The sequence below is a fragment of the Lichenostomus cassidix genome, chromosome 19 (assembly GCF_008360975.1).
Source record: "Lichenostomus cassidix isolate B80296 chromosome 19, HeHo_3.0, whole genome shotgun sequence".
NCBI lineage: Eukaryota > Metazoa > Chordata > Aves > Passeriformes > Meliphagidae > Lichenostomus > Lichenostomus cassidix.
This window is the reverse complement of record NC_139499.1, coordinates 6,550,282-6,570,933: the sequence shown is the minus strand read 5'-3', so window position 1 is coordinate 6,570,933 and position 20,652 is coordinate 6,550,282. Positions and strand designations below refer to the sequence as shown.

Here is a 20,652-nt window from a genome sequence, read left to right as displayed (position 1 = left end):
GACCTCCCGGCGGGCGGAGCGGCCGCGCTTCCGCTTCCTGCGGCATGGAGGCGGCGCGGCGGCCGCCGGTGCTGCTCCCGCTGCTGCTGCCGCTGCTGGCGGCCGTGCTGGGCGCGGCGGGGCGCGGCGGCCCCGGGCCCGTCACCTGCGGCTCGGTGGTGAAGCTGCTCAATGTGCGGCACAACGTGCGGCTGCACTCGCACGATGTGCGCTACGGCTCCGGTAACGAGACGCGCACCCCCCTCCCCGCGCTTTCCCCCGGCTGTCGCGGGGGCTGAGCTGGGTGTGATGGTGCTTCTCCCTCCTCCGCAGGCAGCGGGCAGCAGTCGGTGACCGGGGTGTCGGCGGCGGATGACGGGAACAGCTACTGGCGGGTGCGGGGCCGCACGGCCGCCGTGTGCCAGCGGGGTACGCCGGTGCGGTGCGGACAGGCCATCCGCCTCACGCACCTGGGCACCGGCCGCAACCTGCACAGCCACCGCTTCACCTCGCCGCTCTCCGGGAACCAGGTACCGCCCGGGCATCGCCAGCCCTGGTCCCCGGGCTTGGCATTTCTATCTGGGCACGGCCGGACCCGCCTTGTCACTCGGGTCTTGCCGGGTCCTCTGAGACCATGGCGGGTTGTTCCTGTCCTCACCAGTCCCACCTGGGTCCCCCTTGTCACTGCCAGCGCTATGTTATTTCTCAGTCACTCCTGGGTTCTCCCTGTCCGTACCACTCCCAGCTAGATGTCCCATATCTTTACCAGTGTTTCCTTGTTCCCTGCCCCAGATGTGTCCCCCATGCCCCTCACTAGTCTCACCTTGTTCCCCAATTCAGACTGAGTCTTTCTTGTCCCCTGTGTCCCCACCAGCACTACCTTGCTTCCTGGGTCCCTGCCAGTCCCACCTTGTTCCCCACTCCCTGCCTACTCCACCTCCCAACAGATCCTCAGTCACAACCAGATCCCTCCTCCTCCCGAAGCCCAGCTTCCTTCTCTACCCACCTCAACCCTCCCTTTTTTTCATCCCGGCCCCCAAACAAGCTCTTCTTCACCCCCAGGAGGTGAGTGCATTCGGGGAGGCTGGCGAGGGCGACTACCTGGACGACTGGACAGTGGTGTGCAGCGGGACCTACTGGGTGCGGGACGATGAGGTGCGCTTCCAGCACACCTCCACCGACGTCTTCCTCTCGGTGACCGGGGAGCAGTACGGGCGGCCCATCCACGGGCAGAAGGAGGTGCACGGCATGGCCTCCTCCAGCCAGAATAACTACTGGAAGGTGATGGAGGGCATCTTCATGCAGCCCAGCGAGGCCTTCCAAACGGAGCAGTACCACGCCGAGTTGTGAGGGACAGACAAACTGATGCTGAGCCTCTGAGAGCTGCCCTGCTGTGTTTGGGACTGCTGAATGCAGGGGATGGCTCCTGTCCCCACCCGGGACTGACACACACCTGGGACTGACACGGGGCCCCAGCACAAAGCAGATCCCAATGTCCTGAATTCAATGTGGAGCAAATTCCACTGTCCCAAATCTGACACTAAGCAGGTCCCAGCATCCAGACCTGACCCGAAGCAGCTCCTAATGTCCTACAATCACTACAAAACAGATCCTGATGTCCAGACCTGACCCTAACATCCTAGATCGGCACAAAGCAGGTCCTAACATCTAGCACTAAGCCCAGCCCAACATCCAGACCTGACACAGAACAAATTCCCAAACTCCCACCCTGTCTCTTTGCAGCCCACTCCGTCCAAGGACCACCCCCTCTTAAAGGACTGCTGTCCCTGGGACTTCTACCCCTTCCTGTACCCCAAATGCTCCTCATGCCCTGTGAGGACCTGGGGCCATAAAAGTGCTGAACCCTGCTCTGTGGTGTGGCTGTTTGTGTGGGGGATGCAGGGGATGCCTGGGGCTGGGGGCCAGACCTGGTGTCACTGCCCTTGCCCCATCCTGGTGCTGGCCCTGGTATCACCCTCACCCTCCATCCCAGTGCCAGACCCTGTGTCACTCCCGTGTCCCAACCCTGTACTGGACCTGCTGTCACCCACGTCACTCCATCCCAGTGCTGGAACCGGTGTCACCCCTCTCCCCACATCAGTGGCACCCCATTGTCACCCTTCTCCCCATCCCGCTGTCTTCCTGGTGTCACCCCGTGTCCCTGCTGTCCCCATGCCGGTGCGGCCCCAGTGTCACTCGTGGCAGTGTCACCCGTGGCAGTGTCCCCGCTGTCCCCATGCCGGCGCGGCCCCAATGCCACTCCATGTCCCCGTGCCGGCGCGGCCCCAGAGTCACTGCGTGTCCCCGCTGTCCCCGTGCCGGCGCGGCCCCAGTGTCCCCGCTGTTCCCGTGCCGGTGCGGCCCCAGTGTCACTCCGTGTCCCCGTGCGGGTGCGGCCCCAGTGTCACCCCTGTCCCCATGCCGCTGTCTCCGTGCCGGTGCGGCCCCAGTATCCCCGCTGTTCCCGTGCCGGCGCGGCCCCAATGCCACTCCATGTCCCCGTGCCGGTGCGGCCCCAGTATCCCCGCTGTTCCCGTGCCGGCGCGGCCCCAGTGTCCCCGCTGTTCCCGTGCCGGCGCGGCCCCGGCGTGGCGCTGCGGCGGCCGCTGTCCCCGGGCAGGCTCCGCTCGGCCCGCAGGCCCCGCCCCGTCCCGCCCCTCCCAGCGGCCACTCGGGGTGCGCGGGCGGCCCCACGGGCGGCGGCGGCGGCGCCGGGGCAGGGGCGGGCGGGAGGGAGGGGGTCTCACCGGGGCCGGGGGCCGCGCCGGGGCCGTGCCCGCCATGCCGCCGCCGCTGCCCGCCGCGCTCCTCGGAGTCGTCCTCATCGCGCTGCTCGCCGGGCTGCTGGCGCGGTCAGGGCCTGGCGGGCGGGTCTGGGGGCGCGGGGGACACCGCGGGGGCTCTGGGGGGTGTGACAGGGGTGGGGAGGGGGCACGGCGCTGGCGGGGGGTTGACAGCGGGTTGGGGGGTGACAGCGCGGCGGGTGGGGCTCTGCTGGGGTGGGAGGAGCTGGCGAGGGTCAAGGGGAGGCCCGAGGGGCTGGCAGTGGGGGGCGCGGGTGTGGGGGACCTCGGAGTTTTGGGGGGGTGATAGGGCTGGTTGGGGTAGTGGGAGAGGTGGAGGAGGCCCGCGGGGCTGAGGGTGAGGTGTTGGGGGTCTGGGAGGAGGGAAGCAGAGAGTAAGTGGGACAAAGACAGCTCGGGGGGGTGTTAGGAATTTGGGGGCTCACAGGGCTGGGGGAGACATGTGGGGGGGAGCCTGCAGAGGTTTGGGGGTCGTAGAGCTCGGCTTGGGGGCTTACCGAAGTTTAGGGCAGCCTGCAGGGGTGGGCATGTGGTGTCAGGGGGTGTGGGGGCCAAAGGGAACCTTCAGGGCTTGGGAGGGGGGGCCGGGGTTGTTGGGGACTATCCTACAGGATCTCTTCCCCAACCTGGGAGCTCCTGTCCAGCTGTAGGTGCTGGAGTTGGTGCTCAAAGGGCAAAAAGCATCCCTAGATGCCAGCCCCAGCTGGGAGGCTGACCCTGGCCTTCCTCCTGTCTCCGCAGATGGCTGGCATGTCGCCTGGCTGTCACCTGGTGCCGGCAGAAGCTTCATGCAGAGCTGAAGATCGGCTCCTTCGGCTTCTTCTGGGCCCAAAACATCAGCCTCAAGTTCCAGCGGGAGCAGCAGACTGTGGTGGGTACCTGGGCGAGGGGTGGTCACTGGGCAGGGAGGGCACTTGTGGTCACTTCCAGGCTGGCAGCAGATCCATGGAGCCACTCTCCTGTTGGACACCCCCATGGCCAGACCTGAGGGTTTGGCTGCTCCTTGCATGATCCCAGGCATTGGATGGGATCCCAGGGGGTGGAGTGGGAATGTTGGGATGAGCATCACAAGGCAGAGCCAGGTTGTTTCTTCTCTGACCTACCTGTGTGTTCTTACAGGAAATCGACAATGTCTGGATCTCCAGCAAACTGAGCCGGGAGTTGCCGTAAGTCACCCCACCCCAGCTCCCTGCCTGCTCCCTTTGGGGGTCTGTTTCACCCCTGGCTCTGCCTGCCATCCTGCTGCCTTTACACCTTTCTGCCATCCCTATTCCCCTGTGGTCTGCTCTGTAAACTCTTTGAGTTGGCAGTATCTTGTGGGTGCCCTTGTGCCAATGCTGCATTTCCCTGGGGTAGGGGACATCCCTGGTGACAGGGCCAGGTGTGCTGAGTGTGAGCTCTTGTCAGAGCTGCCTGTGCTGTGGTTCCACAGGCGCTACTTCGAGCTGTGTTTTGGCGAGGTGCGAATCCGCACAGATCTCCAGAAAGGCCCTGGCTTCCAGCCATCTGTCCCAGAGGCTCCCAGAGAAGCTGATGGAAATGAAAGCAGAACAGACCTGACTCTTAAACCCTCCCTGCTGAGGCTCCTTAGCCAGGTGAGGCACTGGTTCAGTCAGGCTGCTGTGGGCTGCGCTTCTGTCGGATATCCCTCACAGCAGCACCTTTCCCCCAGCTCTTTTCCATCCACATGGATTCCATCAACATCATGGTTCTGCACGTGGCCACCTCAGAGTCCCTCTGGCACATCCAGGCCAGCCAGACACGTCTCCTCCTGAATGGCAATGGGAAGAGGTAATGCTTTGCAGGGAGGCTCCTCTGACCCCAGCCTGGTATCTCTCCTCTCTCTGTCCTACTCAACAGCATCCCATGTCACCTGTGATGTGACGCATTAACCTTCTCTGAGACTGGCCTGGTTCCTTTTCCTGTCACAGGAAGCTTGAGTTGTGTGTTTTCTGAATAATGTGGTGTGCATGGAGTTAGGGCATGCTCTGCTTTTGGGAGAACTTGGAGCAGGGACTTGGGCTCCCTGTGTCCCACAGGAAAGAGGGCTTTGTTTTGGCAGCAGCAAGATCCACATCCTCCCTCTGTTCTCTGCTCTCCCCAGCCTGATGTGTGAGGTGAGCCTGACAAAGGTGAACAGCAAAGTCCTCCGGAGCAGCCAGCTGGTGAGTGCTGGAGGAGGGAGAAATGCCACACTTGGAGATTGAGCACTGGCTCTCTGGGACACGCTGAGCACCTGTTCCAGGGTGTCCCTGAATCTGGGTGATGCTGCAGGGTGCTGGGCTCTGTGCTGTGCCCAGCTCTCCACCTGCAGCACGCGCTGGCAGGGCACTGTGTGACTCCCTGTGCCCTCCTTGCTGTGTCTCCTGTGCACAGGATGACACATGCCTGGCAGAGCTGGCCCTGGCACTCTCCCTCTCCCTGGAGATCAGCAGCAAGCGGCGGCTGGTGGGCGTCCGGCTCTGCGTCCGGACACTGCAGGCAGAGCTGCATGAGGGGCTTTTCTGCAGCCCCCTCCTGCACCAAGTCACTGCTGGGGCCCAGCGCAGCAGCACGGAGGAAGAGCCCAGCACAGGTCAGGACAGAGACAAGGACAAGCTCTGGGCAGGACAGGGGCTGGCAGCCCTCATAGTTGCACTGGAGCCAGAGGGATTTGGCTGTGGGATCACTCCCTGCTGCTCCAGGGTGTGGGGGTTTGGGCAGGATCCTTCCCGTGGTTTTGTCCTTCTCCAGGCCCAGGGGAGCCCTCGAAGACCCTGTCTGTGCTGAGCAGGGACACACTGAAGCTCATCCCCAGGAGGGTGGAGATGAAGCTGGAGAACACCAGCATGGTGCTGTCCATGAACAGCCAGAAGAGGTAAGGTGGCAGGTGGAGGGAGAGGCTGTCCGAGTCCAAATTAATACTGGGGACATGAACCTGGGGACAACTGTGGTGTTCCGTGCTCATCCCTTGGCTCTGACAGACTGCAGAGAGCAAGTCCTAGAACCCACTCCAGTTGGAAGGACTGAGCCCGGCCTGGGGCCGGGCTCTTGGGGAGGGAGGAAGGCACGTGAGCTGGTTCTCCAGTAGGACAGCTGACAGGCGATGGGATGAGAGCACTGGGCTGTGCTGCAGCTGGGCACTGGCTGCTGTGTTTGTCCATGCCAGCGTGCTGGTCAGCTGGTGCTGAGAGACAGGGAGATGGAGGACATGACAGTGCAGTTCCCTCCTGGCAGTGACTCTCTGTGTCTTTCAGGCACCTCACCTGGAGCCTGAAGCTGCTTCAGTTTCTATATCAGCGTGAAGAGGAGCAAATCCCGCTGCGCAACTTCACGCCCACCTCAGACCTGGACCAAATGAGTGTAGACCTCCAGCTGGAGGGCAAGTAGCCAGGAAGGCACCCGTGGGACAGGGCTGCCATCACTACCCTCTACCATCCCTCACTTGTGCTTCTCTGTCCCTCAGATGGCCTTCTCCTGTCCCAGAGCCGCCAGCGCATCGTGTGCCTCAACTCCCTGAAGACCAGCGTGCAGGTGAGCGAGTGCTGGGCACACTGTCCCCCGGGGGTGGCTGGTTTGGCTCCTGGCATGAGTTTTTTGCCACCTGGCCCTTTCCCTGCTCTAGGTCACAGCCATTGACCTCTCGGCTGCTGTGCTGCTCAACACCTGCATCATCCACTACCGTCACCAAGAGTTTTCGCCCTGGCTGGGCCTGTTGGCACAGGAGTACAGGTGCCGGGCGGTGCCTGTCCCCAGCCAAGGGCACAAGGGAAGGTAAACTTGGCCTCAGTGCAGCTGCTGGTATCACAGCTTGTTTCTTCTTGCTGGCCACGCTCTGGCACAGTGCCTGGGCACTCAGCACCTTATCTGCCCTGTGCACAGTGTGTGGGATAGGGAGGCTGCTCAGGGGGGGACTGGGGAGCCCTTGCAGAGAGGACACCCCTCTGGACCTGCTCCCTGCCAGGCTCCATGTCACACAGCTCCCAGTAACAGCCCATCCCTGCTTATCCCATTCAGGAGCTATCCCCAAATCCTAGCGCCCATCATCCTGTGTGCCTCGCTGTCCAACGTCAATGTGTCCGTGCAGCTGGGGGACACACCACCCTTCGCCTTGGGCTTCAACTCCATCTCTGCAGGTACAGGCTGGATCTGGGAGGGGCTGGGCTCTTCTTGGGGTCTGCCAGAGAGGCACCAGCATGGGAATGGGAAGGACCATGCTGCCACTGTGCTTGCCCACATGTGTGTGTGTGGCATGGGGCTGTGGATTCCTGCCTGGTTTTATCTGGGGTGCCCATGTCTGGGTGAGCCCTGCTTGCACTTTCCCCCTCCTCTGTGCCCGCAGACTACCAGCACCTGCGGCCACAGAGCGTGCACCAGCGAGCGGTGCTGGCCGTGGACCACCTGTGCTGGCGAGTGGGCAACGACTCCCACATCCAGCGTGCCCCACATCCCCCCAACATGCACGTGTGGGGAGAAGCCCTCATCCTCGACTCCTTCAACCTCCAGGTGAGGGGCGAGCCTAGGGAGCAAGGGGTGAGTTTCGGTCTCCAGCTCCATGTGGGTGGCACAGGGTGTGTGTGTGTGTGGTTGCACAGGGACATCCTGCAGTCTGAGAGTGATCATCCTGTTTGTCCTGCAGGGCAGCTACAACCAGCCCCTGGGCATGTCCAGTGCCCAGTCAGATACGCTCTTCCTGGACTGCACCATCCGAGGGTTGCAAGTGGAGTCATCAGACACCTGCACTGAGTGCCTGGCCAGAGTTCTGCCCCTGTTCTGCCCACGGCCCAGTGGGGCTGAGCTTGCCAAGCAGCCTCCCTCTCCCTCCAGTGAACCCTGGGGGCTACTCTGGAAGGTGGATCTGAAGGTGGAGGACGTGAACCTTTTCACACTCTCGGCTGTAGTGGGTAAAGTAGCATTCAAGCTGATCCCAGATGGCTGTCCTGGAATAACCCTGCAGTCAGAGGAACCTGGCATGCTGTGGTGTGCCTCTTCCGTGCCTCCAGCACTGACATGCTGTTTCTCCAGGTGCCCTGGAGCTGCGGCTGGACACGCTGACTGTCCTGGGAAGTGCTGAAAGCTGCACAATCAGCATCCAGGGCATGGTGCTGGCCTTGGTGAAGAGCATCACTGAGAAGATGCAGCCATGCTGCAAAGCTCCTGCCATCCCTAACCCGGTGGCCAACCTCTCCATGCTCTCAGTCACCTACCGCAGCAGCATCCGCTCTCTGGAGGTTGGTTTGGCTGTCAGGCCCAACTGCTTTATCCTGTACTGGGGGTGGATGGGGCAGGGGGAAGATTAGCTGTCGTGAAAGGTGCTGGGGGGAGAATAAGGCTGTGCTGTGCTGGCCTTTGCAGTGATGTGGTGCCTGTTTGCTCTCTCTGGTGCAGGTGCAGTGCGGCGAGGGGCTGGCAGTGCTGTGGAGCCCACCTGACCACATGCACCTTTACCATCACACCCTGGCCACCCTGCAGTGCCATGAAGCCTTGCGGAGCGCCCTCGGCCACAGGACGCTTCCTTCCCTGCCCCCAGAGAGCCCCCCATCCCACCCAGCCACCCCTACTGACTCACAGGGGCCTGTCCAGCCAAAAGGGCCTCCTCCCAAAAGACTCCTGTCCCTGTCCCTGGAGCTGAGCTCTGCCAAGCTCACAGCCTTTGTCTCTGAGGCCAACTACATCAGCCTGGCTGCAGAACGGACCTCAGTGAGCTGGCACGGCGGTGCCCTGCACGGCTACTGCCCCGAGCTGGCCGCTGGCTTTGATGGACACAGCATCTTCAGCTTCAAGGAGGTGGAGGTGAAGCTGCTGCCTGAGCTGGAGGAGGTCGTCCGGCACCGTGACGCCTTCCCCACCCTGCGCACCCTCCGCAACCGCGGCTGGGCCTTCTCCTTCGCCAGCGTGACCATCGAGTTCCCCTACCAGTACGACTTCTCCCGCACGCTGGACGCTGCCGTGGGCGTGCAGAAGTGGCTGAAGGGTCTGCACCGGCCTGGGCGCCCCGCCAGCACGGCACTGCCCCCTGACCTCCTGCTCAAAGTCACCCACTTCTCCTGGGTCTTCCTGGATGACGTCTTCGAGGTCAAGTTGCGAGACAACTACGAGCTGATGAAGGATGAGAGCAAGGAGAGCGCCAAGCGCCTGCAGCTGCTGGACGCCAAGGTGGCTGCGCTGCGCAAGCAGCACGGGGAGCTGCTGCCTGCCCGCAAGATCGAGGAGCTCTACGCCTCGCTGGAGAAGAAGAACATCGAGATCTACATCCAGCGCTCGCGGCGCCTCTACGCCAACACACCCATGAGGAGGGCTCTCCTCACCTGGACGCTGGCCCACCTGGAGCTGGTGGCCATGGCTGATGAGTCCTTCCACGGCACGGAGCGTGTGTTGGAGCAGATGAGAGACCTGGATGATGTCAGCCCGTTCCCCCCCGAGGGTCTGGAGATGGTCACCCAATGGTGCCGCATGATGAAGGGCACAGTTGGCAGCTTCTTTGGTGAGTTGCTTCGTGGGAGGGTGCCCTTGGAGGACAGCACAATGGCTGTGTGGCCTGGGCTGGCACCACGTGGTGTGTAACCAAGCAGGGAAAACGATTTTTGGAGTTCCAAGGGAGTGGGAAGGAAGCAGAGATGTGACAAAATGATGGCTCCTACTGTGGCCCAGAGTGGGGGGCTGCTTGTCTCTTTGCTGCCCCATCCCTCAGCCCTTCCTCCACCCGCAGTGCGGATCCGTGACTACCCCCGGTACCTCTTTGAGATCCGGAACTGGCAGCTCTCTGGCCGGCTGATTGGAGCCGAGCAATGTGGCCAGGCCTGCTCCCGGCGCCGCCAGGTCCTGAAGCTTGGGCTGCCTTGGGGGGATGCCACAGTGGAGAGGAACATGCCACCCTTGAAGTTCTACCACGACTTCCACTGTAAGAGCTGGAGGAATGGGGGGCTTAGTGCTGGGGTAGGAACAGGACAAATGGGTGAGCCAACCTCTGTGTCCCCCCCAGCTGTGATCTCCCAGTACACCATTGTGTGGGGACCCTGCTGGGACCCAGCCTGGACTCTGATCGGCCAGTGTGTGGATCTTCTCACCAAGCCCTCAGAGGACCCCAGTGCCCCATTGCCCTGGTGGGACAAGAGCCGCCTTCTCTTCCATGGAGACTGGCACATGGACATTGAACAGGCCAACCTGCACCAGCTGGCCACTGAGGTGGGTGCCACTGGAGTGGGGAACAGCATGGTGTGGGGTCAGCTCACACCTGCCTTTCCTCACACCTGTGATTGCAGGACCCCTACAACACCACAGAGAACATGCACTGGGAGTGGACCCAACTCTCCTTCCACTGGAAGCCTGGGCAGTTTGTCTTCAAGGGCAACCTGGATATCAATGTCCGCACAGCCTCCAAGTGAGTGTGGCGCCAGAAGCACGGGGGTCCCCACCAGTGCTGGGGGGTGACTGGGGTCTCTTTCTGCATTCAGGTATGACGACTGCTGTTTCCTGCACCTGCCTGACCTGTGCATGACCCTGGACCTGCAGTGGCTGTGCCATGGAAACCCCCATGACCACCACGGCGTGGTGCTGCGCTCCCCCGAGTTCCTGCCTGAGGTGCCAGTGGGGCAGCAGTATGACTCCTACCGTGCCTTCCGCTCCGAGAACCTCAACCTCTCCATCCGGATGGACCTGACACAGCCCAGTAAAGGTGGCTGACAGCTTGCTGGGGATCCCCTGGGGACAGGGGATGGGGCAGGGTGTGCTGGTTGTGGGTTGGGTGATGCCATGTCTGTGCCCATAGTGCTGGCTGATAGTGGGTATATTCTCAGAGCACTCCCAGCCCCGGATCCTGCTCTACAGCAGCACCCTGCGCTGGATGCAGAATTTTTGGGCCACGTGGACCAGCGTGACACGGCCCATCTGCCGTGGGAAGCTCTTCAACAACATGAAACCCAGCAAGAAGAAGCTGGGGCAGCATTACAAGCAGTTGTCCTATACTGCACTCTTCCCCCAGCTGCAGGTAACTTCCAGGGCTGGGAATACAGTGTTTCCTCCCTGCTCTGCCTCTGCTGAACTCTCAGCCCATTTTCTGCTCCCTCTCAGGTGCATTACTGGGCCTCCTTTGCCCAGCAGCGGGGGATCCAGGTGGAATGCTGCCAGGGACACATCTTCACTCGTGGCACGCAGCGGCTCATCCCACAAGGTGAGTGGGAATCCTGCCAGCAGCACTTCCAGGTACAGCAGGACCCTGGCTGACCCCTGTCCCTGTCCTCCAGCCGGCACAGTGATGCGACGCCTCATTTCGGAGTGGAGCATCACGCAGATGGTGAGTGACCTGAGCCAGGTCACTGTGCACCTCATGGCCTCCACTTGTGACGAGAATGCTGACCACCAGCTCGACACCCTGGTGAAGAAAACTCACCTGCTGAGCCTGTCCTCCCTCACCTACCAGCGGCACAGCAACCGCACGGCTGAGGAGGTACTGCAGGAAACACAGGGTGTGTTGGCCTGGTGGCATCTCCAGGACAAGGGGATGTTGGTTGTTGGGTGCAATGGAGAAGGAATTTGGCTGGGGACGAGACAGAACTTCAGGGCCTCTGATCTACCAAGCACCTGACCTTGTCCCATCCAGAGCATCCAGGGCCCATGCTGGGGACTCTGGGGTGGTCCCCAAGCTCCAGTCCCCATGCTTCCAGTCTTCAGGGCCTGGCAGGGTTCTCAGCCCGTGTGTGAGGCCAATGGGCAGGGCTGGGGGTGGCTTTGCTATGCTGAGACTCTGACCCTCTGTGCCCAGGAGCTGCCCCTGCGTGATGGGGACGATGGTTTCCACACACATCAGCTGCACTTGGTGGACCTGCGAGCGTCCTGGACCACCACAAACCGGGACATTGCCTTTGGCCTCTACGATGGCTACAAGAAGGCAGCTGTGCTCAAGCGTAACCTGTCCACTGAGGCCCTGAAGGGGCTGAAGATCGACACACAGCTGCAGGCCAAGAAGCTGAAGCGGGGCCCACTGTCTGCTCACTCCATCCCTGCCAGAGTGACTGTTCCCATCACCAGTGGCCGTCCTGAGAGAGCCTCCTCTGGAGGTGAGCACAGCAGAGAGGGGAGCCATGGGAAACACACAGTCCAAAGCCGTGCCAAACCTGTACCTTTGAGCCATCCCCTCCCTCAGCTTTGCACTGACACTTTCTTCTTCCCCAGGGGCCTACATGCTGCAGAAGCTCATTGAGGAGACGGACAAGTTCGTGGTCTTCACAGAGGAGGAGTCAGGGGCCAGCGAGCAGCTCTGCGGCATTGCTGCCTGCCAGACCGACGACATCTACAACCGCAACTGCCTCATCGAGCTGGTCAACTGCCAGGTACCTGCCTGTCCCCATAGCCTGGCTGTGACAGGGGCTGTGCCTGCCCCAGAAAGATTCATCAGACCCCTGGGGTCTCTCCCCCCACAGATGGTTCTGCGTGGTGCAGAGACAGAGGGCTGTGTGATCGTTTCTGCTGCGAAGGCACAGCTGCTGCAGTGCCAGCACCACCCTGCCTGGTATGGAGACACGCTGAAGCAGAAGACATCCTGGACGTGCTTGCTGGATGGAATGCAGTACTTTGCCACGACAGAGAGCAGCCCCTCTGAAGGGGAGCATGGCCAGCTCTGGCTGGAGGTGAGCGTGTGGTGGGTGAACTGCATGGGGGACAGGCAGTGCTGTCAGTGCCCTGGCCAAGGCAGGGAGAATGGGGACAGCCAGCGGTGCCTCCTTGCCTCCCCAGGTGAAAAATATTGAGGAACATCGTCAGCGGAGCCTGGACTCGGTGCAGGAGCTGATGGAGAGTGGACAGGCAGTGGGGGGCATGGTCAGCACCACCACAGGTACTGCCCACAGCCCTGGCTGCTGTGCCTACCCCAGTCCCACTCATGTGTAACCCCAAGGCTGGTAGAGCTGAGAGCACCTGGCCTGTCCCTGTGTGGCTCCAGGAGGTTGCACTGTGCTGGGACATGGCACTCTGACTGTGGTCCTTCTGCCTGTCCCCAGACTGGAATCAGCCCTCGGAAGCCCAGCAGACCCAGCAGGTGCAGAGGATCATCTCTCGCTGCAGCTGCCGCATGTACTACATCAGCTACAGCCACGACATCGACCCTGAGCTGGCCACACAGATAAAGCCCCCTGAGACTCCTGCCAACCAGGAGAAGGAGGATCTGCTGAAGAAGCAGGAGGGTGGGTGCATCTGGACATTGTGCCTTGTGGGGTAGAGCTCTGGACTGACCCATGGGTGCTGGCTAACTGCAGGGGTGGTGTTTTGGCCCTGCTAAGGTCAGATGGGTGCATACCGGAGGGATCCTCAGTGCATTTCTGGCCATGCCGCGGCCCCAGCTGTCCTTTGTGTCCCTGCAGGAGCTGTGGACACCTTCACCCTGATCCACCACGACCTGGAGATCTCCACCAACCCTGCACAGTATGCCATGATCCTCGACATAGTCAACAACCTCCTGCTGCATGTGGAGCCCAAACGCAAGGTACCCACAGAGCTCCAGGTGTTCATGCCACTCACTGCACCCAGACAGTCCTAACCTTGCCCTATTCCTGTGTCCAGGAGCACAGCGAGAAGAAGCAGCGGGTGCGTTTCCAGCTGGAAATATCCAGCAACCCTGAGGAGCAGCGCAGCAGTATCCTACACCTGCAAGAGGCTGTGAGGCAGCATGTGGCCCAGATCCGGCAGCTGGAGAAGCAGATGTACTCCAACATGAAGGTGAGCCCACATCCCTGGCTCCTGGAGGTCCCCACTGTAGGGTAGAGGGTGCTGAGGGTTGTCTGTCCTTCAGTCCTTGAAAGATGACAGCAAAAATGAGATCCTGCTCGACCTGAACCACAGGCTGCAGCAGCAGCTGAGCCAGGAGAAAGCTGACCTGCAGCTGGAGAGCGAGGAGCTGAATATACTGATCAGGTAGGACAAGGGGGAATGGCTTTAAACTGAGAGTGGGTTTGGATTGGGTGTTAGGAAGGAATTCTTCCTGGTGATGCATGGGTTGCCCAGGGGAGCTGAGGCTGCCCCATCCCTGGAAGTGTTCAAGGGCAGGCTGGACAGGGCTTGTAGCAACCTGGGATAGTGGGAGGTGTCCAACCCAAACCATTCTATGATTCTATGATCTCTGGCTTCCCCAGCATCGTGTCTCCCTTACTCCAGGACTCCCACATCTCAGTGCTCTCCTCTGTGCTGCAGGTGCTTCAAGGACTTCCAGCTGCAGCGAGCCAACAAGATGGAGCTGCGAAAGCAGCCCGAGGACGTGAGTGTGGCACGGAGGACTGAGTTCTACTTTGCCCAGGCGCGCTGGCGCCTGACGGAGGAGGATGGGCAGCTGGGCATCGCCGAGCTGGAGCTCCAGCGCTTCCTCTACAGCAAGGTGTGCAGTTGGACAGTGCTACCCACAGCCCCTGAGCTGGGGATGGGGATGCTGGGAGCTGATGGCTTTGTCTGTGCAGGTCAACAAGTCTGATGATACGGCCGAGCATCTGCTGGAACTGGGCTGGGTGACCATGAACAACCTCCTGCCCAATGCTGTGTACAAGGCAAGTGGCAGCTGAGGGAGCAGCCCTGTGTCCTAGGGACCCACGGGTGGCCTGTCCTCACCCCAGCCACCCGTCCTCTTCCCTGCAGGTGGTGCTGCGTCCCCAGAGCTCCTGCCAGTCCGGCCGGCAGCTGGCACTGAGGATTTTCAGCAAGGTCCGGCCGCCCGTGGGAGGCATCTCCATCAAGGAGCATTTTGAGGTGCCAGGGCCAGGCTGGGAGGTGCCAGGGTCTCTGTGGGGCACAGCCAGTGTGTGCCTGGCTCTTGATGTGTCTCTTTCCCACAGGTGAATGTGGTACCTCTCACCATCCAGCTCACCCACCAGTTCTTCCACAGAATGATGGGTTTCTTCTTCCCCGGCCGTAATGTGGAGGAGGAGGAGGTGGGGGATGAGGAAGATAAGTCCAAGCTGGTGACAACAGGTGAGAGGCTCGTGATCACCCTCCCCTCTGGATGTCCTTGAGCAGCTCTGGCTGCATGTCCAGGATATGTTTGTGCACAACTGCTGTCCAGTCCTGACTTGAGGAACAGAGATTTGTGGTCTCCCCTGTGGACAGGGAGGGTCATGGCTAACACCATCCACCACCTCCCACCCTGTTTGCCCCAGGGATCCCCGTGGTGAAGCCACGGCAGCTGATCGTGGCCGATGACTCACTGGGCCCAGGGAAGGGAGTTGCTCAGGGACTGAATCGGACATCAGGGGTCAGAAGATCATTCCGAAAAGCACCCGAGGTACCTCCTGCTGCCTTGAGGGGGGAATCTGTGGGAGCTCTGCTGTAGTGCCAGTCTGTTTTCCCTTTGCTGCAGGGCTGGGTAGCCATGTCCTCCCACACTTCCCTCCCACACTTGTCTGCTTTCTCCTGCTCCCTCCCACCATGAGGATTTGCATCCTTTACAACCAGGCGCCTGCACGCTTGATGTGATTCCTGTATCTCATTTTTCTAACACTGCCAGAGCAGCTCTCACCTCTCCCTGATGAAGCAATGCCATGGCATAGTGCCCAGTTGTCCCTTCCCTGCTGGTTTCTGGCTGTGTCCCCTCTCCTTCCCTTCTGCTCATGGCTTCTGCTCTGTCCCCAGCATCCCGTGGATGACATCGACAAGATGAAGGAGCGTGCAGCCATGAACAACTCCTTCATCTACATCAAGATCCCGCAGGTGCCACTCTGTGTCAGCTACAAGGTGTGGGACCAGTGGGACAGGGCGTGCCTGGGGGTGGCCTGGGGCATCATCCCACACTGCCTGACACCTCTGTCACACAGGGGGAGAAGAACAGTGTGGACTGGGGCGACCTGAACCTGGTGCTGCCGTGCCTGGAGTACCACAACAACACGTGGACATGGCTGGACTTTGCCATGGCGGTGAAGAGGGACAGCCGCAAAGCCTTGGTGGCACAGGTATGTGGGACTACATCCCTCCTCCCTCTCTGGAGGCTGCCAGAGCTGCTCTGCCCAGGATGGAGATGGTAACCCCAGGGTGGGTGGCACGTTCCCCAGAGAGGGAAGCAGCTTTGCTGGCTCAGCAGCTCAGGCTGCACCCATGCCAAGGGCCCGGGGTGTGGCCATGGGGTGCTGAGCCCCCTGACTCCCGGGGCAGGTGATCAAGGAGAAGCTGCGCCTGAAGCCAGCGGCAGGCGCGGAGGCCCGGGGAAAGCTGGAGAACAAATCCGACGGGACCATCCAGCAGCAGGAGGAGGACGAGAAGGCTCGACTGCTCATCGGGCTGAGCGTGGGCGAGAAGAACCCCAGCAAGAAGTCGATCTTCGGCAGGCGCAAATGAGGCAGCACCCGGCAGGCCGGGAAGGGACTTGGGGTGCCCCGTGCTCCCCCCTTAGGGGGGCACCCCGAAGGCAGAGGGGGTGCTGTGCTGCTCGGCAGTGCCCGAGGAGGGCTCAGCCACATGCAGGCCCTCAGCAGCCCCGTCGCTGCGGGGCAGGGGTGGAGCAGCACGGGGATGTGGGGCACAGGGTGCTCCAGGGCCACTTTGTGGGGCGCAGAACCCTCGTGCCAAGGGCTCCTGTGAGTTTCCCCCTCTCCCTGCTGTGCGGGTGCTGGGCCCAGCCCCTGGGCCTGGTGAAGCAGCAGGATCGCTCCAGGCTGGGAAAAAGGGGAACGGGAGAGAGTTTAAATAAAGAGTTTTTAATTTGGAACAGTGGTTTCTTTCTTGCCTCACCCTGCAGTGCTGGGCTCAGCACCGTGCCTCCTCTCAGCGTGGCAGTACCCCATCCTTGGGGGTTTCACCCTGCCCTTGCTCTGGGCACCCATTTTGGGGGCTCAGGGCACCCCTGCATTGCTCTGGGCTCAGCCTGTACACTTACCCCTCTCCAGTCTCCTCTGTGAGCCCAGGGCCATTCCGGGGCTCTGCAGGGGCTGCGGGCACCCCTCAGGGCTGCAGCATGTGGGGTGCAGAGGGGAAAGGGGGGAAGGTTGAAGGGGGAGCCTCAAAGTGTGTAAGGAGGGGAACCCGGAGAGGGACTGGGATCAGTCACGGGTGGGTGAGCAACCCCCGAGTATGCAGTGGAGGTCCCGGGGGCTGGGGGGGATCGGTCACGGGTGGGTGTCGCGGTGTAAGGGGCAGCCCCGCTGCCGAGCCCCGCGGCGGGGGGTGGTCGCGGCGGGCGGGGCGGGGCGGGGCGGCGGGGTTATGTAAGGCGGCGATTACCGGGGACCGGGCCCGGGGCGCGGCCGGGCGGCGCCGCGATGGGAGCGACGAGCAGCGGCCCCGGCCCGGCCCCGGACCCGGTGCGGCCCCCCCAGGTGCGTGCGGTGGCATCAGCCCCGGGGATCCCCCTGGGCATCCCCCGCCCCGGGCTCCCCTCGCTGACGCTGTCCCCGGTTCCGCAGGGCCGCGCCGTGGGGTCGTGGGTGCGGGCGCTGTTGAGCCGAGCGGGATCGGTGCCGGTACCGGTACCGGTGCCGGTACCGGGGCTCGCCTTGGCCCCGCGGGGCCCCGCCGAGGAGCCGCCGCTGCCCGGGTGGCCGCTGCCGCAGCTCGTCTCGTTGTTCCTGCCGGAGTTCCCCGTCCGCCCCTCCGCCCGCCAGCAGCAGCTCAAGGTGCCGTCCCGGAGCCCCCACCCTCTGAACGGGGTCCCGGTGCATCCGAACGGGGTTCCCGATCGTCCTCCCGGGGAGCCCGCGCATCCCGCCCCGGCAGCCCCGGGCGCCCTAACGTGTCCCCTCGTACCCTGTTACCGGTGTCCCTGCTCGTCCTACCGGGGTTCCTGCACGTTCCTACCGGGGTCCCCCAGCGCCCTGAGCGTCCTCCCGCGCCGTCCGTGCATCCCGTGCCGCCATCCCGGCATCGCCGACCGCCTTACCGGGCTCTCCTCGCACGCCCTGCCGCGTCCCTGCACATCCTACTGGCGTCCCCGGCTGTCCCACCGGCTCCCCTTCAGTCCCCGCCGGGTGCCCGTGTCGGGTTTCTGTGTGTTCTACCGGGGTTCCTCTGCACCCCATCGGAGCGTGGCGTCCCACCGAGGTCCCGCGTGTACTCCCGGGGATCCCGGGCATTCTGTCAGCATCCACCGCTGCCACGCTGAGGTCCCCGTGCCCCAGTCCCCCGTGTCCCTGTGCCCCATACTGGGTGCCCATGTATCCTGCTGGGGTCTGTATCGGGTTCCCCAGGTCCCCATGTGTCCCCACCGTCTGTCTGGGGTGCTCTGTGCCCCTCACCTTACCCCACGCAGCACCCCCAGCCTGAGCACCCCAAATCCATCTCCATGGAGCGCTCAGACCCTGTTCCTCCCCTCAGATCCTGGGCTTCGTGGCCAAAGGCTCCTTCGGGACCATCCTCAAAGTGCTGGACTGTGGGCGGGAGAAGGTGTGCGCCGTGAAGGTGGGTGCTGACCCCCGGCGCCCATGGGTGCCCCCACCTGCCCTTGTCCCCCCCTTGACAGTGCCTCACGCCCCCAGGTCGTGCCCAAAGTGGAGGTGCTGCGCCGCGACACCCTCAAGCAGTGCAAAGAAGAAGTCAGCATCCAGGTTAGGGGGGGCCCAGGAGGGACCCCAGCCCGTGGCGGGGTTTAGGGCGGCCATGGGGACATCAGGAGGCCGTGGGAGCTGCGGCTGGAAGATGCCACAAGCGGCGCCCCCGGTCCCCCGTGGCCCCCTACCCCGGGGATCGCTCACCCGCTCTGCTTTTGTGTCCCCAGAGACAGGTCAGGCACCCGTTTGTCCACGGGCTGGGGGACAGCTGGCAGGGCCAGCGCCACCTCTTCATCAGTGAGTGACCATCTGCCCGCGGGCTCGCCCCGGCCCCCCCTGCCCGCGCACGTGTCCCTGCCGCCCGCACACGTGTCCCCGCACACGCGCGCTCTCCCCCCGCGCTGCCCGCTGCCCCGTGGGGATCCAGGCGCTTTGGCTGCCGGATGCCATCTCCCGCACCCACCGCGGCCATGGGCATGGGGGACAGGGGTGAGACAAGTGACAGCAGGGCAGGGAGCGGCGTGGGGGTGAACAAAGCACCCCAGTGCTCGTGCCTGCCTGGATGTGTCACCTCTGTCCCTGCGGTCTGTGTGTTCCCAGTGCCTGTGTGACCCCAAGGGCCACGTCACTTTGGTACCTCGTGTGGCCCCAGGTGCTTGTGTGTTCCCAGTGCCCACATGGCTCTGGTGCCCATGTTACCGTGGTACTTGCATACTCCCATGCCACCTTACTCTATGTCACCTGTCTATGTCACCTTAGTACATAACCTGGTGCCCATATTGCCCTGGTGCTTGTGCCACCTTGCTGCCTCTATAATCCCAGTGCTTCCACCACATCTGTGCATAGCCCAGTGACCTCCCTGCACCCCTGTGACCATGCCACCCCAGTGTCCTTCGTGCCAACCCAGCCAGTCAGTAAGGCATGTCACCTGTCCCAACAGTGTGCACCTACTGCAGCACCGGTGACCTGCACGCGCTGTGGCGAGCAGCTGGCTGCTTGGCTGAGGCCACCGTCCGCCTGTTTGCCGCCGAGCTGGTGCTGGTGCTGGGTGAGTGACCCACCACGCTGGGGACAGCCACCAATGTCCCCACCAATGGGGACTGGCAGGCAGGGTCAGCCATCTCCAGGGGTGGTAGTGGGCACTGTGCTGGGAGGGGACACATGGCACTGATGGCTCTGTTTTGTCCCCAGTGTACCTCCACGACCTGGGCATCATGCACAGAGATGTCAAGGTGGGTGGCAGTGGGGCTGGGGGGCTGGAGGATGGTGTGGGGTCTCTGAACCCCCAGCATGAGAGGCCACCTCAGTGCCTTTCTCATTTCAGATGGAGAACATCCTCCTGGATGAGAGAGGTAAGACCCTGGTGGCACTGCCTGGGGGACACCCAATCTGTGGGGACACCCCATCTGTGGGGACACCCTATCCATGGGGACACCCTCTCCATGAGTTCCCATGAGGTCTCTGGTCCCACAGGGCACCTCAAGCTCACCGACTTTGGCCTCTCGCGGTACCTGCAGTGGGGCGAGCGAGCTCACACAATCTGTGGCACCCTGCAGTACATGGGTAAGGGGGGCTGTGCTGGGGGGGCTGTGCTGGGGGCCACAGACCCCCAGACACTCACCCGCTCTCCCCACAGCCCCAGAAGTGCTGAGTGGAGGGCCCTACAGCCATGCAGCTGACTGGTGGTCCCTGGGAGTCCTGCTCTTTGCCCTGGCCAGTGGGGAGGTAAGGACCACAGGGTGGGCGAACAGGGACACCCCAGAGAGACTCTGAACTCATTTATGTCCCCCCAGTTCCCCGTGGCGCCAGCAGGGGACCATGTGGCCATGCTGGAACGTGTCAAACAGAGCAGCTACGAGTGCCCACCTGAGTTCAGCCCTGAGCTGGCCCGGCTGCTCGCCGAGGTAACCTTCCTGCCCGGATTTTGGGGTCCCCACTGGCCCCCGGGCTGGGCGCTGGGATTTCCATTCTCACTGTCCTCTCTCTGTCCGCAGCTGCTGTGCTACAACCCCCTGTACCGCCTGCGCTACCTCCACCACTTCCAGGGCCACCCCTTCTTCCGCGGGGTGGCTTTTGATGCAGACCTGCTGCAGAAGGACCCGGTGGTGGTGGCAGTGGCCCCGCGACCCCCCGAGCAGCCCCCACCCGACCCCGCCACCTTCGCCGACTTCGACTACGACCTTGCCGAGCCCCCGGACCGGCCCTGGCCTGGCTGAGCCACCACGGCTGGGACCCTCGGCATCGCTCAGGGACATCCCCCTACCCCGGCAGCGGGTCGGACCCTGCTGGGCCGGGTCCCCCAAGGGGTTACCCGGGTACCCCCAATCTCATCCCCGGGTACCTCAACTCTGTACCTCTCCCCGCGGGAGCAATAAACCCGAGAGCCGCGGGCACTGCTGCGGGTGCTGCCCTGACTCGTGGTGGGGGAAGCGGGACCACCG

At 62.8% G+C, this 20,652-nt stretch overlaps 3 protein-coding genes and 1 long non-coding RNA gene across 8 annotated transcripts; 3 read left to right on the top strand and 1 right to left on the bottom strand.

Annotated features, from left to right (window-relative positions):
- Positions 1-26: 26 nt before the first annotated feature.
- SDF2 (stromal cell derived factor 2) lies at positions 27-1,847 on the top strand. Its single transcript, XM_085078276.1, has 3 exons — positions 27-222; positions 313-509; positions 1,042-1,847. Exons 1-3 carry the CDS (start codon positions 45-47, stop codon positions 1,327-1,329), a joined length of 663 nt encoding a protein of 220 aa, XP_084934402.1. The 5' UTR covers positions 27-44; the 3' UTR covers positions 1,330-1,847.
- An 857-nt stretch (positions 1,848-2,704) lies between these two features.
- On the top strand, positions 2,705-16,437 carry BLTP2 (bridge-like lipid transfer protein family member 2). Of its 4 annotated transcripts, none has more exons than XM_085078270.1 (39): positions 2,705-2,831; positions 3,525-3,654; positions 3,903-3,949; positions 4,216-4,378; positions 4,456-4,574; positions 4,888-4,948; positions 5,160-5,358; positions 5,517-5,640; positions 6,020-6,144; positions 6,229-6,296; positions 6,388-6,536; positions 6,780-6,898; positions 7,105-7,268; positions 7,402-7,666; positions 7,788-7,993; positions 8,151-9,246; positions 9,472-9,663; positions 9,745-9,947; positions 10,025-10,143; positions 10,217-10,437; positions 10,559-10,749; positions 10,833-10,932; positions 11,006-11,208; positions 11,524-11,818; positions 11,934-12,091; positions 12,182-12,388; positions 12,495-12,594; positions 12,758-12,940; positions 13,118-13,239; positions 13,317-13,472; positions 13,546-13,667; positions 13,944-14,124; positions 14,204-14,290; positions 14,379-14,489; positions 14,576-14,711; positions 14,897-15,021; positions 15,369-15,470; positions 15,551-15,685; positions 15,885-16,437. In XM_085078270.1, exons 1-39 carry the CDS (start codon positions 2,761-2,763, stop codon positions 16,065-16,067), a joined length of 6,738 nt encoding a protein of 2,245 aa, XP_084934396.1. In that variant the 5' UTR covers positions 2,705-2,760; the 3' UTR covers positions 16,068-16,437. The 4 variants fall into 4 exon arrangements, with proteins under 4 accessions (XP_084934396.1, XP_084934395.1, XP_084934394.1 ...); XM_085078269.1 differs by having other exon boundaries at positions 4,846-4,948; positions 7,105-7,295; XM_085078268.1 differs by having other exon boundaries at positions 2,706-2,831; positions 7,105-7,295.
- LOC146429135 (uncharacterized) lies at positions 16,411-18,511 on the bottom strand. Its single transcript, XR_014855718.1, has 2 exons — positions 18,416-18,511; positions 16,411-18,091 (listed from the first exon to the last, which is right to left on the bottom strand). It is a non-coding gene; the product is annotated as an uncharacterized LOC146429135 (long non-coding RNA).
- On the top strand, positions 16,964-20,617 carry RSKR (ribosomal protein S6 kinase related). 2 transcript variants are annotated; one of them, XM_085078272.1, is made up of 12 exons: positions 16,964-17,044; positions 17,132-17,341; positions 18,039-18,122; positions 18,200-18,268; positions 18,439-18,508; positions 19,152-19,259; positions 19,403-19,443; positions 19,536-19,563; positions 19,685-19,774; positions 19,848-19,936; positions 20,005-20,115; positions 20,206-20,617. In XM_085078272.1, exons 1-12 carry the CDS (start codon positions 16,988-16,990, stop codon positions 20,425-20,427), a joined length of 1,179 nt encoding a protein of 392 aa, XP_084934398.1. In that variant the 5' UTR covers positions 16,964-16,987; the 3' UTR covers positions 20,428-20,617. The 2 variants fall into 2 exon arrangements, with proteins under 2 accessions (XP_084934398.1, XP_084934397.1); XM_085078271.1 differs by having other exon boundaries at positions 19,519-19,774.
- Positions 20,618-20,652: the final 35 nt, after the last annotated feature.

What these genes read in the sequence shown, in the direction of transcription:
- SDF2 (XM_085078276.1), top strand. Translation starts at nt 45, where the DNA reads ATGGAGGCGGCGCGGCGGCCGCCGGTGCTGCTCCCGCTGCTGCTGCCG. An exon ending in CGATGTGCGCTACGGCTCCG is followed by an intron (nt 223 to 312) that starts GTAACGAGACGC and finishes CCTCCTCCGCAG; the next exon opens with GCAGCGGGCAGCAGTCGGTG. An exon ending in CGCCGCTCTCCGGGAACCAG is followed by an intron (nt 510 to 1,041) that starts GTACCGCCCGGG and finishes CTTCACCCCCAG; the next exon opens with GAGGTGAGTGCATTCGGGGA.
- BLTP2 (XM_085078269.1), top strand. Translation starts at nt 2,761, where the DNA reads ATGCCGCCGCCGCTGCCCGCCGCGCTCCTCGGAGTCGTCCTCATCGCG. An exon ending in AGATGTACTCCAACATGAAG is followed by an intron (nt 13,473 to 13,545) that starts GTGAGCCCACAT and finishes TCTGTCCTTCAG; the next exon opens with TCCTTGAAAGATGACAGCAA. An exon ending in CACTCTGTGTCAGCTACAAG is followed by an intron (nt 15,471 to 15,550) that starts GTGTGGGACCAG and finishes TCTGTCACACAG; the next exon opens with GGGGAGAAGAACAGTGTGGA.
- RSKR (XM_085078271.1), top strand. Translation starts at nt 16,988, where the DNA reads ATGGGAGCGACGAGCAGCGGCCCCGGCCCGGCCCCGGACCCGGTGCGG. An exon ending in CCCGCCAGCAGCAGCTCAAG is followed by an intron (nt 17,342 to 18,038) that starts GTGCCGTCCCGG and finishes TCCTCCCCTCAG; the next exon opens with ATCCTGGGCTTCGTGGCCAA. An exon ending in CCAGCGCCACCTCTTCATCA is followed by an intron (nt 18,509 to 19,151) that starts GTGAGTGACCAT and finishes CTGTCCCAACAG; the next exon opens with TGTGCACCTACTGCAGCACC.